At 35.9% G+C, this 13758-nt stretch overlaps 1 protein-coding gene across 1 annotated transcript; it reads right to left on the bottom strand.

The window, feature by feature from the left end:
• Positions 1–964: 964 nt before the first annotated feature.
• Positions 965–12714, bottom strand: LOC127413475 (cysteine and glycine-rich protein 3-like). The gene is made up of 6 exons (XM_051650664.1): positions 12577–12714; positions 11480–11611; positions 7353–7521; positions 2362–2494; positions 1913–2006; positions 965–1260 (listed from the first exon to the last, which is right to left on the bottom strand). The coding sequence occupies exons 2-6, from the start codon at positions 11589–11591 to the stop codon at positions 1226–1228; spliced, it is 543 nt and encodes a 180-aa protein (XP_051506624.1). The 5' UTR covers positions 11592–11611; positions 12577–12714; the 3' UTR covers positions 965–1225.
• Positions 12715–13758: the final 1044 nt, after the last annotated feature.

The raw sequence follows: 13758 nt of genomic DNA on the forward strand, positions 1-13758 counted from the left end.
CTTTCTTCTGTAGAAAACAATCAAATATTTTTGGAAGAATATATCCAACTACAATGCAAGTGAATGATCGCCGAAACTTTGAAGCTCAAAAAAATACATAAAGCAGCATAAAAGTAATCCATAAGACTCCAGTGGTTTAATCAATGTCTTCTTAAACAATCTTATAGATTTTGAGTGAGAGCAAACCAAAATGTAACTCCTCTTTCACTGTATATCTTGCATTTGCACTCTCTAGGCATGATGTTTTCAAGCTTGATTACACTTTCTAGTGCTTGAAGCAGGCGCAGATGGCACTAGGAACTGTAATCGAGCTTGTAATCATGATCGCTAAGGAGACTGCTGATGTGAAGTTTTATAGTGAAAATGTTTTCAAGCTCGATTACACTTTCTAGTGCTGGAAGCAGACGCAGATGGCGCTAGGAACTGTAATCGAGCTTGAAGTCATGATCGTGCCTAGAGACTGCAATTACAAGATATAAAGTAAAAAAGGAGTTACATTTTGGTCTGTTCTCACCCAAAACTGATTAGGTTACTTCAGAAGACATGGATTAAACCACTGGAGTCATATAGATTGCTTTTATGCTGCCTTTATGTGCTTTTTGGAGTTTCAAAATGTTGGTCACCATTCACTTGCATTGTGTGGAACTACAGAGCTGAAATTACCTTCTTAAAATCTTTGTTTGTGTTCAGCAGAAGAAAGAAAGTCATACACATCTGGGGTGGCATGAGGTTGAATAAATGATGAGAGCATTTTCATTTCTGGGTGAACTATCCCTTTAAGAGATGTTTTCTTATCAAAGTAGCCTGCAATAAATGAAATGCACAGAAATAAGTGATAATGACCAGTAAAGCATCATTGTTTTGTTTAACTTTTTTTAAATTGACAGATGTTTTACATCTTGTAAATGTAGTCGGTGAGTATAATGCCTTCAGGGTCTTCTTTTAAAACAAAACTATTACACCCTTTTCAGATGGTCAATTGTCTTTAATCACATATACAATCCTTAATGTCATCATTATGTTTTTATGCTATGACATAAGATGTAAAGTTACAATAGACTGAATTGATATACAATATTTGTAATATATAAGTTGTATGCATTACTCAGTGCAAAGCATCACCAGAGGAACAAGTTTAAGTACAAAACATCAGCTAGTGAAAACTGCACATGCTGGTCTAAACTTTTCATTAATTCTCCTCGACCACTCCTGGGTTCCCCAAGCCTCACCCCTTTGGACCAAAGTTTTTGGCATAGCAAACTGAAAAGAATGATAGAAACAGGTCAATAAAGTTTCAAATGTTGTCTTTCAAATCTACAAATAAAGTACAAGCGACTAAAGTTTGACTAGTAGTATATATTTCAGCATCTTAAGGTTCCCATGGTCATGTACTGTATACCTGAAAATATATGGGACCATTAAAATTTAAATTTCAGGCCTGGTAAGCTTTTAAAGTCATAGAAATTTCTATACTGAATATATGAATATATTTTTCCAGTTATGCTCGGCTCTAAAATAAATCATTCTCTTTCTGAGAGCAGTCTCTATAAATTATATTCATCCAGTAATAAGGAACAACTAGAAATTCATTGGTCAAAAGGTGTGGAAAACCTGAATATAGATAACTCTTTATCCCCCACATCTTAATTATTATTAATGCTAATTAGTGTTGGCATGATCAGATGCGGTCAGCAGGTTGCTTCCACTAGATCCAGTACATTAAATGAGCATCATTTAGAGTTTAATCACTAGTACAGTATTTAAGTTATTGATTGCATTAGGTGGACTATAAAGGCAGTTGAACAATTAAGCAGTAAATAGGCCTATCTGAAACAGACGGTCTATCAATTGGTTAAGTGATATTTATGAGACTTTGCATTGAGGTGGCATAGTCTGATGTGATTGGTGGTACCTTTGCAGTACAACTCTCCATCTTTATCAGTCACTGTGGTGGATTCAAGGCTTTTCCCACACAATAAACAGCGGAAGCAGGTTTTGTGCCAGGCCTGTTGAATCAGAGCCAGTAACAGATTGATAAATTACTGTAGTGAAAAATGCTTTACACAGCATGTTTGACAGTAGCATATTGCAGGAGTGCTGAGAATGAGAACAGTTCTCTTAAAATCTGTTTATATTGAGTGTTTAATTACGTCCTATGATAGGCCTACAAATGGAGGTTCTTTGCTTTCAACTGACATCAATATCACATTTATAGTCCATTCAGAGCCTGAGATATTCCACAAAACATGGGGGGGTGGGGGAAGAGCGGGGCTTCCCAAAAAAAGTCTGGATGTCTATGGGCGGATAATTTCAAAGTAGGGATTTTCTTGTTGCCAAACACTCTCTGGGTCTAGTCATTACCTTTCCAGCACCCATGATCTTCTCTGCTGCATATACAGCTTTGGAACAGCGTGGACAACGATCTGTGCTCCCAAACGTCTGTGCAAACTTGTTTGGGTTTGAGTTAGCGGACGAGGGACGAGGTGGTTTGGGCCTTCAAAAAAACACAAAACTTACACAAAACAGCAATAAATCAACAACATCATAAACACATGGCTGTGTTCATACTAAAGCTCAATCATCAATTTGATCAATAGAAAAACACATTTCTTGAAAGTGCTGATGTTTGAATGGTCAAAATGGTTTGAACTAAAATAATTGTTTTATTTAATAGTTACTCATCTCAGATGATGTATTCACCATAGTGGTTTTGAATTCTTATTATTATTTGAAAGGAAACATTTTCATTTTGTTTGTAATTTCAACAAATATATACAGTATATATATATATATATATATATATATATATATATATATATATATATATATATATATATAGATAGATAGATAGATAGATAGATAGATAGATTACACCAATCAGCCACAACATTAAAACCATCTGCTTAGTATCATGTAGGCCCCCCCTCATGCCGCCAAAACAGCGCCAACCCGCATCTTAGAATGGCATTCTGAAATGATATTCTTCTCACCACAATTGTACAGAGCGGTAATCTGAGTTATGGTAGCCTTTCTGTCAGCTCAAACCAGTCTGGCAATTGACCTCTCTCATCAACAAAGCGTTTCCGTCCACAGAACTGCCACTCACTGGATGTTTTTCCTTTTGGCACCAGTCTGAGTAAACTCTAGAGACTGTTGTGCGTGAAAATCCCAGGAGATCAGCAGATACAGAAATACTCAAACCAGCCCGTCTGGCACCAACAATCATGCCATGCTCCAAATCACTGAGATCAAATTTTTCCCCATTCTGATGGTTGATGTGATAATTAACTGAAGCTCCTGACCCATATCTGCAAGATTTTATGCACTGCACTGCTGCCACACGATTGGATGAATATATAATCGCATGGATGATTGTTGGTGCCAGACGGGCCAGTTTGAGTATTTATGTAACTGCTGATCTCCTGGGATTTTCACACACAACAGTCTGTAGAGTTTACTCAGAATGGTGCTAAAAACAAAAAAACCTCCAATGAGTGGCAGTTCTGCAGACGGAAACGCCAAGTTGATGAGAGAGGTCAACAGAGAATGGCCAGACTGGTTTGAACTGAAAAAGTCTACGGTAACTCAGATAACCACTCTGTACAATTGTGGTGAGAAGAATATCATCTCAGAATGCTATTCTGAGATGCGGGTTGGTGCTGTTTTGGCAGCATGAGGGGGACCTACACAACATTAGGCAGGTGATTTTAATGTTGTGGCTGATCAGTATATATATATATATATATATATATATATATATATATACACACACATATATACACACACTACCGGTCAATACGTTTGAAACACTTGACTGAAATGTTTCTCATGATCTTAAAAATCTTTTGATCTGAAGGCGTATGCTTAAATGTTTATTAGTTTTGTAGACAAAAATATAATTGTGCCACCATATTAATTTATTTCATTATAAAACTAAAATTTAATTAAAAAAAAAAGTTTTTGAAATTGATAAGTTGGACCAAATAATAAATAAAAGCAGCCAGTAAGTGCCCAACATAGATGGGAACTCCTTCAATACTGTTTAAAAAGCATCCCAGGGTGATACCTCAAGAAGTTGGTTGAGAAAATGTCAAGAGTGCATGTCTGCAAATTCTAGGCAAAGGGTGACTACTTTGAAGATGCTAAAATATAACACAGTTTTGATATATTTTGGATTTTGTGTAGTCACAACATAATTCCCATAGTCCCATTTATGTTATTCCATAGTTTTGATGACTTTACTATTATTCTAAAATGAAAAAAAAAAAAAAAAAAAAAAAATATATATATATATATATATATATATATATATATATATATATATATATATATATATATATATATATATATATATAATAATGAATGAGTATGTGTTTCTAAACTTTAGATCAGTAGTGTATGTATATACAGGTGCATCTCAATAAATTAGAATGTTGTGGAAAAGTTCATTTATTTCAGTAATTCAACTCAAATTGTGAAACTCGTGTATTAAATAAATTCAATGCACACAGACTGAAGTAGTTTAAGTCTTTGGTTCTTTTAATTGTGATGATTTTGGCTCACATTTAACAAAAACCCACCAATTCACTATCTCAAAAAATTAGAATATTTTGACATGCCAATCAGCTAATCAACTCAAAACACCTGCAAAGTTTTCCTGAGCCTTCAAAGTGGTCTCTCAGTTTGGTTCACTAGGCTACACAATCATGGGGAAGACTGCTGATCTGACAGTTGTCCAGAAGACAATCATTGACACCCTTTACAAGGAGGGTAAGCCACAAACATTCATTGCCAAAGAAGCTGGCTGTTCACAGAGTGCTGTCTCCAAGCATGTTAACAGAAAGTTGAGTGGAAGGAAAAAGTGTGGAAGAAAAAGATGCACAACCAACCGAGAGAACCGCAGCCTTATGATTGTCCAGCAAAATCGATTCAAGAATTTGGGTGAACTTCACAAGGAATGGACTGAGGCTGGGGTCAAGGCATCAAGAGCCACCACACACAGACATGTCAAGGAATTTGGCTACAGTTGTCATATTCCTCTTGTTAAGCCACTCCTGAACCACAGACAACGTCAGAGGCATCTTACCTGGACTAAGGAGAAGAAGAACTGGACTGTTGCCCAGTGGTCCAAAGTCCTCTTTTCAGATGAGAGCAAGTTTTGTATTTCATTTGGAAACCAAGGTCCTAGAGTCTGGAGGAAGGGTGGAGAAGCTCATAGCCCAAGTTGCTTGAAGTCCAGTGTTAAGTTTCCACAGTCTGTGAGGATTTGGGGTGCAATGTCATCTGCTGGTGTTGGTCCATTGTGTTTTTTGAAAACCAAAGTCACTGCACCCGTTTACCAAGACATTTTGGAGCACTTCATGCTTCCTTCTGCTGACCAGCTTTTTAGAGATGCTGATTTCATTTTCCAGCAGGATTTGGCACCTGCCCACACTGCCAAAAGCACCAAAAGTTGGTTAAATGACCATGGTGTTGGTGTGCTTGACTGGCCAGCAAACTCACCAGAACTGAACCCCATAGAGAATCTATGGGGTATTGTCAAGAGGAAAATGAGAAACAAGAGACCAAAAAATGCAGATGAGCTGAAGGCCACTGTCAAAGAAACCTGGGCTTCCATACCACCTCAGCAGTGCCACAAACTGATCACCTCCATGCCACGCCGAATTGAGGCAGTAATTAAAGCAAAAGGAGCCCCTACCAAGTATTGAGTACATATACAGTAAATGAACATACTTTCCAGAAGGCCAACAATTCACTAAAAATGTTTTTTTTATTGGTCTTATGATGTATTCTAATTTTTTGAGATAGTGAATTGGTGGGTTTTTGTTAAATGTGAGCCAAAATCATCACAATTAAAAGAACCAAAGACTTAAACTACTTCAGTCTGTGTGCATTGAATTTATTTAATACACGAGTTTCACAATTTGAGTTGAATTACTGAAATAAATGAACTTTTCCACGACATTCTAATTTATTGAGATGCACCTGTATGTATATATATATATATATATATATATAAACACTCACCGACCACTTCATTAGGTACACCTACTCATTCATGTGATTATCTTATCAGCCAATCTTGTGGCAGCAGTGCAATGCATAAAATCATGCAGACACAGGTCAGGAGCTTCAGTTAATTTTCACATCAACCATCAGAATAGGTAAAAAAAATTATCTCAGGGATTTTGACCGTGGCATATTTGTTGGTGCCAGATGGGCCGATTTGATTATTTCTGTAACTGCTGATCTCCTGGGATTTTCACGCACAACAGTCTCTAGAGTTTACTCAGAATTGTGCCAAAAACAAAAAACATCCAGTGAGTGGCAGTTCTGTGGACAGAAACACCTTGTTAATGAGAGAGCTGACAGAAAGGCTACCATAACTCAGATTACCACTCTGTACAATTGTAGAAATTGTAGAAAGCTGAGGCTGCAATTGGCCTACCATCTGTGTACCTCAACAGAAATCGAGATTCATCAGACCAGACTATGTTTGTCGAGTCTTTAACTGTCCAGTTTTTGTAGGCTTGTGCCCACTGCAGCCTCAGCTTTCTGTTCTTGGCTGACAGAAGGTGAACCCGACATGGTCTTCTGCTATTGTAGCCCATCTGCCTCAAGGTTCGACATGTTATGCATTTTGAGGTGCTATTCTGCTCACTACAATTGGACAGAGTGGTTATCTAAGTTATGGTAGCCTTTCTGTCAGCTCGAACCAGTCTGGCAATTGACCTCTCTCATCATCAAAGAGTTTCCATCCACAGAACTGCCACTCACTGGATGTTTTTCGCTTTTAGCACCAGTCTGAGCAAACTATAGAGACTGTTGCACGTGAAAATGCCAGGAGATCAGCAGTTACAGAAATACTTAAACCAGCCTGTCTGGCACCAACAATCATGCCATGATTGTTGGTGCCAGACAGATCACATTTTTCCCCATTCTGATGGTTGATGTGAACATTAACTGAAACTCTTGACCCGTATCTGCATGATTTTATGCACTTCACTGCTGCCACATGATTGACTGATTAGATAATCGCATGAATAAGTAGGCTTACATGTGTACCTATCAAAGGTCGGTGAGTGTATATATATATATATATATATATATATATATATATATATATATATATATATATATATATATATATATATATAAATAAAACTTTATTCACTACCATTTTCAAAGATATCAGAACAGGAGCAATAAAAGTGATTTTCATGTCTTTACTTCCTCAATAATGATTTTTTATTTAATATTTCTCTTTCTGCCTATTGATCTGATCTTATTTAGCATGAATTGGTTATTATATTGTCTTAGAATATGTTACTGGTACTTTCTCTTCGACATACTCTTGAGGCTGGAGTTCTTCATTATCCACCGGGTCAGAACTCAATGCTCCAGCACCCTGACCGTACCCATAGCCTTTCGGACCGTATTTCTTGCCATAGCAGGATTTGCAGTAAATCTCAGACTCATGTGCTGCAACTGTTGTGCTGTCCAGACCTTTACGACAAACCACTACAAAATAGAAACAGTTTTGATTGTTTAAATATATGACTGAAAAGACTGAGTAAAATGACTTTAAACAATCCCATAGTTTTTCCATAAGAAATAAGTATTAATAAGAAATTGACATGGTAACAGTAAGTCATATTCATTATAAATTAGCATCTATGAAAATTAAAATCCCCAAGTAACTGCTTGCTCAGGTTTTGTCCCTTGATTAAATAAATTTTGTTTAATGTACAGTACTTTTTTCCACATTAAAAAATATTTTACTCCCAAGGAAATGAATAGTACTTTTGAAAGAGCATGTAGCTGTTCAAAATGTAATACTGGCCTACTGCTTACTATACAGCATACTGGGCAGTAATTATTGTATACTTCCTACTATTTTTTTTAAGTAGTATGTACACATACTATATGATACAACCATAAACACCTCAAACATGTAGCAGTATGCTACATATTTTGTCACTAGTGTTGGGTGTAATACAATTACAAAGTAATTACTGCAATCTAATTACTTTTTAGTAAAAAAAAAAAAAAGTAGTGTAATTTCTTAAATTCTTGTAATCAGATTACAGTTACTGACTCTCAAATAATTGAATTAATTTTAAGTACATTATAGGGTTATGCTTATTTCTAATATATTATTTATGTATAATATACTTGAATTATAGCCCCATAACGAGTCATTGTGAAGGAGAAATGTGAGGCGCTAAGTGTTTGCCTTGTGTGTAACAATGAACAAGAAAGAAATATAGACGTTATTTAGAATTTTAGTAAAAGTAATTAGTAATGTGATTAATTTTCCAATGAAGTAATTAGTAAAGTAATCTGATTACAATTTTAGAGAAATAATTAGTCATTTGTAGTGGATTACTATTTTTAAGTAACTTACCCAACACTGTTTGTTACATGACATCATTATGTGCATGTTTAATTCTGTGAATACATCCAGTTAACATCTTGGAAATAGATGTTTATTTTCCATTTTTTGTCCGATCAAATAATGAGCTGAGAAAAAGATGATAAAAATCACGACATGTGATGTTGAGATTACATGACCAACAGAATACTTCTCACTCGGTTAACCCCCTATTGTCGGACACTTTCACTGGCAAACAAAAAAGATTAACCATAGGTGAAAATAAAAGGGGGTTTCTACAATGCCATCTGTAGCTGAAAAGTTGTTTTTGATCCAAATGAATAGGTGTCAGTATAAAGTCAAAGTCCACTGCCTATTGACCTGGAAACATTGAACAAAAATGACTTAGTACACCTTAAAACTAATATAAAATCTAAAAGAGCAAAGTCTTTAATCTACTGCAAGAGATAAAGAGAGTCTAGAGTTGGGCTATGATCTCATAGCTCCTCCAGAGGGCTGTCATCTCCTGTCTGTGTTTGCCAGCTGCTCCACTGTCAGCCAAAGCAGCTCAAGAGGCTCATGGGAGCTAAGCTTTGAGTCTAATTTTGGGCTGGATGGACAAGAGGCACTGGGAGACCAAAGCACTTTTGCCCTATGCCATCTACAGCAGATGGAAAGAGGCCCTAGATTGGCAGCTAAATGCAGGAGTGTTAACTCAACTAGAGTGTTACCAGTCTTAAACAAACTATCGTCACCCTCTTGGCATGGCCCAGCCCTTAAAGGATTAATGATGTATTACTGAAAGAGGCTGTTTGATGACTGAGCAACATTTGTACAACTAAAACTTGCTTTTGATGACATTTTGAATTCATGGACTGGTTACCATATGGCTGTTGTGCCACACATAACAGTTCATCAGGCTCATGTATTATTATTTTTTTTAATGATTATTATTATGCCCTTTTCGTGATTGGAAAGTGAAGAGAGAAAGGGGAAATGGAAAGTGTGCTACCAAGTGATTCTGATGAAAGATTACAGAGACCACGAACGTGTATTAAGAAAGTAAATAAGGTACATTTTGATTTCATGCTGACTCTAATCTAAGCCAAATAAAATAATGGTCCCACTGGAAAGAAAATGTAAATGTTTGGTTACTCCAGGTAAAATTTAAATGTTTGGTAAACATCAGGTTAGACCGAATTGAATGAATTAATATACAGGTGCATCTCAATAAATTAGAATGTCGTGGAAAAGTTCATTTATTTCAGTAATTCAACTCAAATTGTGAAACTCGTGTATTAAATAAATTCAATGCACACAGACTGAAGTAGTTTAAGTCTTTGGTTCTTTTAATTGTGATGATTTTGGCTCACATTTAACAAAAACCCACCAATTCACTATCTCAAAAAATTAGAATACATCATAAGACCAATAAAAAAAACATTTTTAGTGAATTATTGGCCTTCTGGAAAGTATGTTCATTTACTGTATATGTACTCAATACTTGGTAGGGGCTCCTTTTGCTTTAATTACTGCCTCAATTCGGCGTGGCATGGAGGTGATCTGTTTGTGGCACTGCTGAGGTGGTATGGAAGCCCAGGTTTCTTTGACAGTGTCCTTCAGCTCATCTGCATTTTTTGGTCTCTTGTTTCTCATTTTCCTCTTGACAATACCCCATAGATTCTCTATGGGGTTCAGGTCTGGTGAGTTTGCTGGCCAGTCAAGCACACCAACACCATGGTCATTTAACCAACTTTTGGTGCTTTTGGCAGTGTGGGCAGGTGCCAAATCCTGCTGGAAAATGAAATCAGCATCTTTAAAAAGCTGGTCAGCAGAAGGAAGCATGAAGTGCTCCAAAATGTCTTGGTAAACGGGTGCAGTGACTTTGGTTTTCAAAAAACACAATGGACCTACACCAGCAGATGACATTGCACCCCAAATCATCACAGACTGTGGAAACAGCACTGGACTTCAAGCAACTTGGGCTATGAGCTTCTCCACCCTTCCTCCAGACTCTAGGACCTTGGTTTCCAAATGAAATACAAAACTTGCTCTCATCTGAAAAGAGGACTTTGGAACACTGGGCAACAGTCCAGTTCTTCTTCTCCTTAGCCCAGGTAAGACGCCTTTGACGTTGTCTGTGGTTCAGGAGTTGCTTAACAAGAGGAATATGACAACTGTAGCCAAATTCCTTGACATGTCTGTGTGTGGTGGCTCTTGATGCCTTGACCCCAGCCTCAGTCCATTCCTTGTGAAGTTCACCCAAATTCTTGAATCGATTTTGCTTGACAATCATAAGGCTGCGGTTTTCTCGGTTGGTTGTGCATCTTTTTCTTCCACACTTTTTCCTTCCACTCAACTTTCTGTTAACATGCTTGGAGACAGCACTCTGTGAACAGCCAGCTTCTTTGGCAATGAATGTTTGTGGCTTACCCTCCTTGTGAAGGGTGTCAATGATTGTCTTCTGGACAACTGTCAGATCAGCAGTCTTCCCCATGATTGTGTAGCCTAGTGAACCAAACTGAGAGACAATTTTGAAGGCTCAGGAAACCTTTGCAGGTGTTTTGAGTTGATTAGCTGATTGGCATGTCACCATATTCTAATTTTTTGAGATAGTGAATTGGTGGGTTTTTGTTAAATGTGAGCTAAAATCATCACAATTAAAAGAACCAAAGACTTAAACTACTTCAGTCTGTGTGCATTGAATTTATTTAATACACGAGTTTCACAATTTGAGTTGAATTACTGAAATAAATGAACTTTTCCACGACATTCTAATTTATTGAGATGCACCTGTATATATTTAATTTAATATATTTAAACACAAATCAGTTCATGTTCTGTTGTGATCTGGTATAAATTAGTAATTCTGAAATATGTCTAGTTAAAAATCTGCAATAAGTTTTCATTTGTTAACATTACTTAACTACTTTAGTTAACATGAACTAACAATGAACAATACTTTTACAGCAATTATTAATCTTGGTTAATGTTCATTTCAATATACAGTAACACATTTTCAACACACTGCCCAATGCTGAGCAAATGGTGTTTCTTTCACTGTCATGTTCCTCATTAATACCCCGAAACCTCTTGCAGACTTACTGCAAATAAAGCAGGTTTTGTGGAAGCTCCGGCTATTGCACTGTATTTCCTCAGCATGGTAAACCGTCTTCTCACAGGCTGCACATTTGGCTCCTCCACCCCAATTTGGCATCCTTGGCTGGGGAAATGAATCTGAAATTTACAGGGATGGGAGAAAGACAGTTAGGCTATGCCAAAATGCCAAAGACATTGACCTGAGGGGATGAGTGTAAGAATTAGCTCATTAACAATTTTTACTGTGGAAAACAACCTGCCATTTATCTTTAAAAATGTTAAATACTTAGGAGAAATGCTGACTACCTTCCTTTATATATCTTATGGTCAGATATAAAAATAGATGTATCCTATCTCAAAGTAATGAGTCATTTTAATCTTTTTCTATCTCTTCTCTTTGAGCAGGCAGAGTATCACCTCACTAGTGTGGAATGTAATGATAAGGGTCTAGAAATAGATCTTTTAATGATGACACTGCCGCTGGGTTACACGTATGTAAGTATATAGGTGTCTGCTGTGTAGTCTCACTAAAAGAATCTAAATATGAACTTCCTCTATTTTATTGTTATTATATTCTTTGTATATGTTTAAATTAATTTGCTGATCTCTATTTTGTACGGATAAAATAAAGCATATCAATGTCAAGACTGCTAGTTAAATAACAATAATCAGTAACACTTTCACATAAACGATAATACTTGTATGATATATAATATAATAACTTCCATTAAACATTGATTTACAAACATTATGTGATGCATAACAGAGTATTAGTTCATGTGTATCAATAAGAATATATATGAATATATAAATCAATGTTTCGTGAATTCTTTTACTATTTGAATGTACATTAAATATTGATTTGTTAATTACATTATATAATTTGAAACTTATTAGAGGTATTACCCAATCATCGTTACTCTTCACAAAGCTTCACATTCTCTATTTCACAACACTACAATCCTGATGAATTCTTCAAGAATAACTTTATAATAGGCTTATTTCAAAAAACACTAATATGAAAAATATTTGCAAATGCAATAAATAGCATGTTAACAAGCCATGGAAAGACATTAAAATGTAAAGGTTTATATTCTACTTACTTAGTCACGGGTTATGTAAGACATCTTCTGAAAATAATGGTTTCACCTCTGTGAAGCTCAGGGTACCTGACAATGTCCATTTTTGACCCTCTTTGAGTGATCTTTATATACTGGAAAGGAGCTGGGGGGCGTGCTGACACTTAAATGAAGCCATGCTCTTAAATTAACTGCTGACAGTACACAAATGAAATGCAATTACAGTGATATTCAATCCATAAGTGGGTTATACTACAAGCACCAAAACATTTGTTTAGCTCTTAAAATGCTTGAGTGTTCCAGTGAGTTTAACTCTTATGTTTTTTTTAGGGTCTAAGAGACTGGAAGGTCATTTTAACAGGCCACTTAACATATCAGGGCAGCATTTCCCAAAAGCATCGTAAGCCTAAGCAGATCATAGAAACCACTGGTGCCAATGGTCTCTAAGATCAACTTAACCTTGCGATGCTTTTGGGAAGCAGCCCAGGTTAAAGACTTCTTAATCTTATCTAAACTTTTTTTACATTTTATTTATTTTACATTACTTATATTTGCACCCTCAGAGATCCCAGATATAAAACATGAATAAACGCAATTAATTTTCACATGACATGACTGTGTTTGTGTACACATTAAAGAAGTATACTCAGCCAGTTGTTTATTTTGATTTTTGTTTTATTGTTTAGTGTGTTTTTGATTGGTTAAATACATCCCAAACAGAATCATGCTATATATACCTGGTTTTATTTGGTCAGAGGAATACATTAAAATAATTTGACAGGAAAACAATGGCAAATTGAATTATACTGATAGAAAATTAAATCAAGTTTTTGATGATTACCAAAAGGCCTTCACAAGCAAGTCCATAATTTCCAATAAAGGGTTAGTTTGCCCCAAAAGGAAAATTCTATCAACACTCACTATCATTCCTCCTGTACAGTGTTGGGTTAGTAACTCTAAAAAGTAATTAATTACTAACTACTAATTACATCTTCTACAATGTAATTAGATTACTGTACTAATTACTCTGTCTGAAAAGTAATTGCATTACTTATTACTAATTACTTTCTAAAACCCTTATCAACCTCGACCAGATGAAAAATACAAGGATAGACATGAAATTGTTCTTTTAATTCTTTCAAATAAATCATGTAAAATCAAATCAATTATTCATGAACTGGCCAAAGAATTTAAGGAGGCTGCATT

Source organism: Myxocyprinus asiaticus, chromosome 2 (genome assembly GCF_019703515.2).
Source record: "Myxocyprinus asiaticus isolate MX2 ecotype Aquarium Trade chromosome 2, UBuf_Myxa_2, whole genome shotgun sequence".
NCBI classification, from domain to species: domain Eukaryota; kingdom Metazoa; phylum Chordata; class Actinopteri; order Cypriniformes; family Catostomidae; genus Myxocyprinus; species Myxocyprinus asiaticus.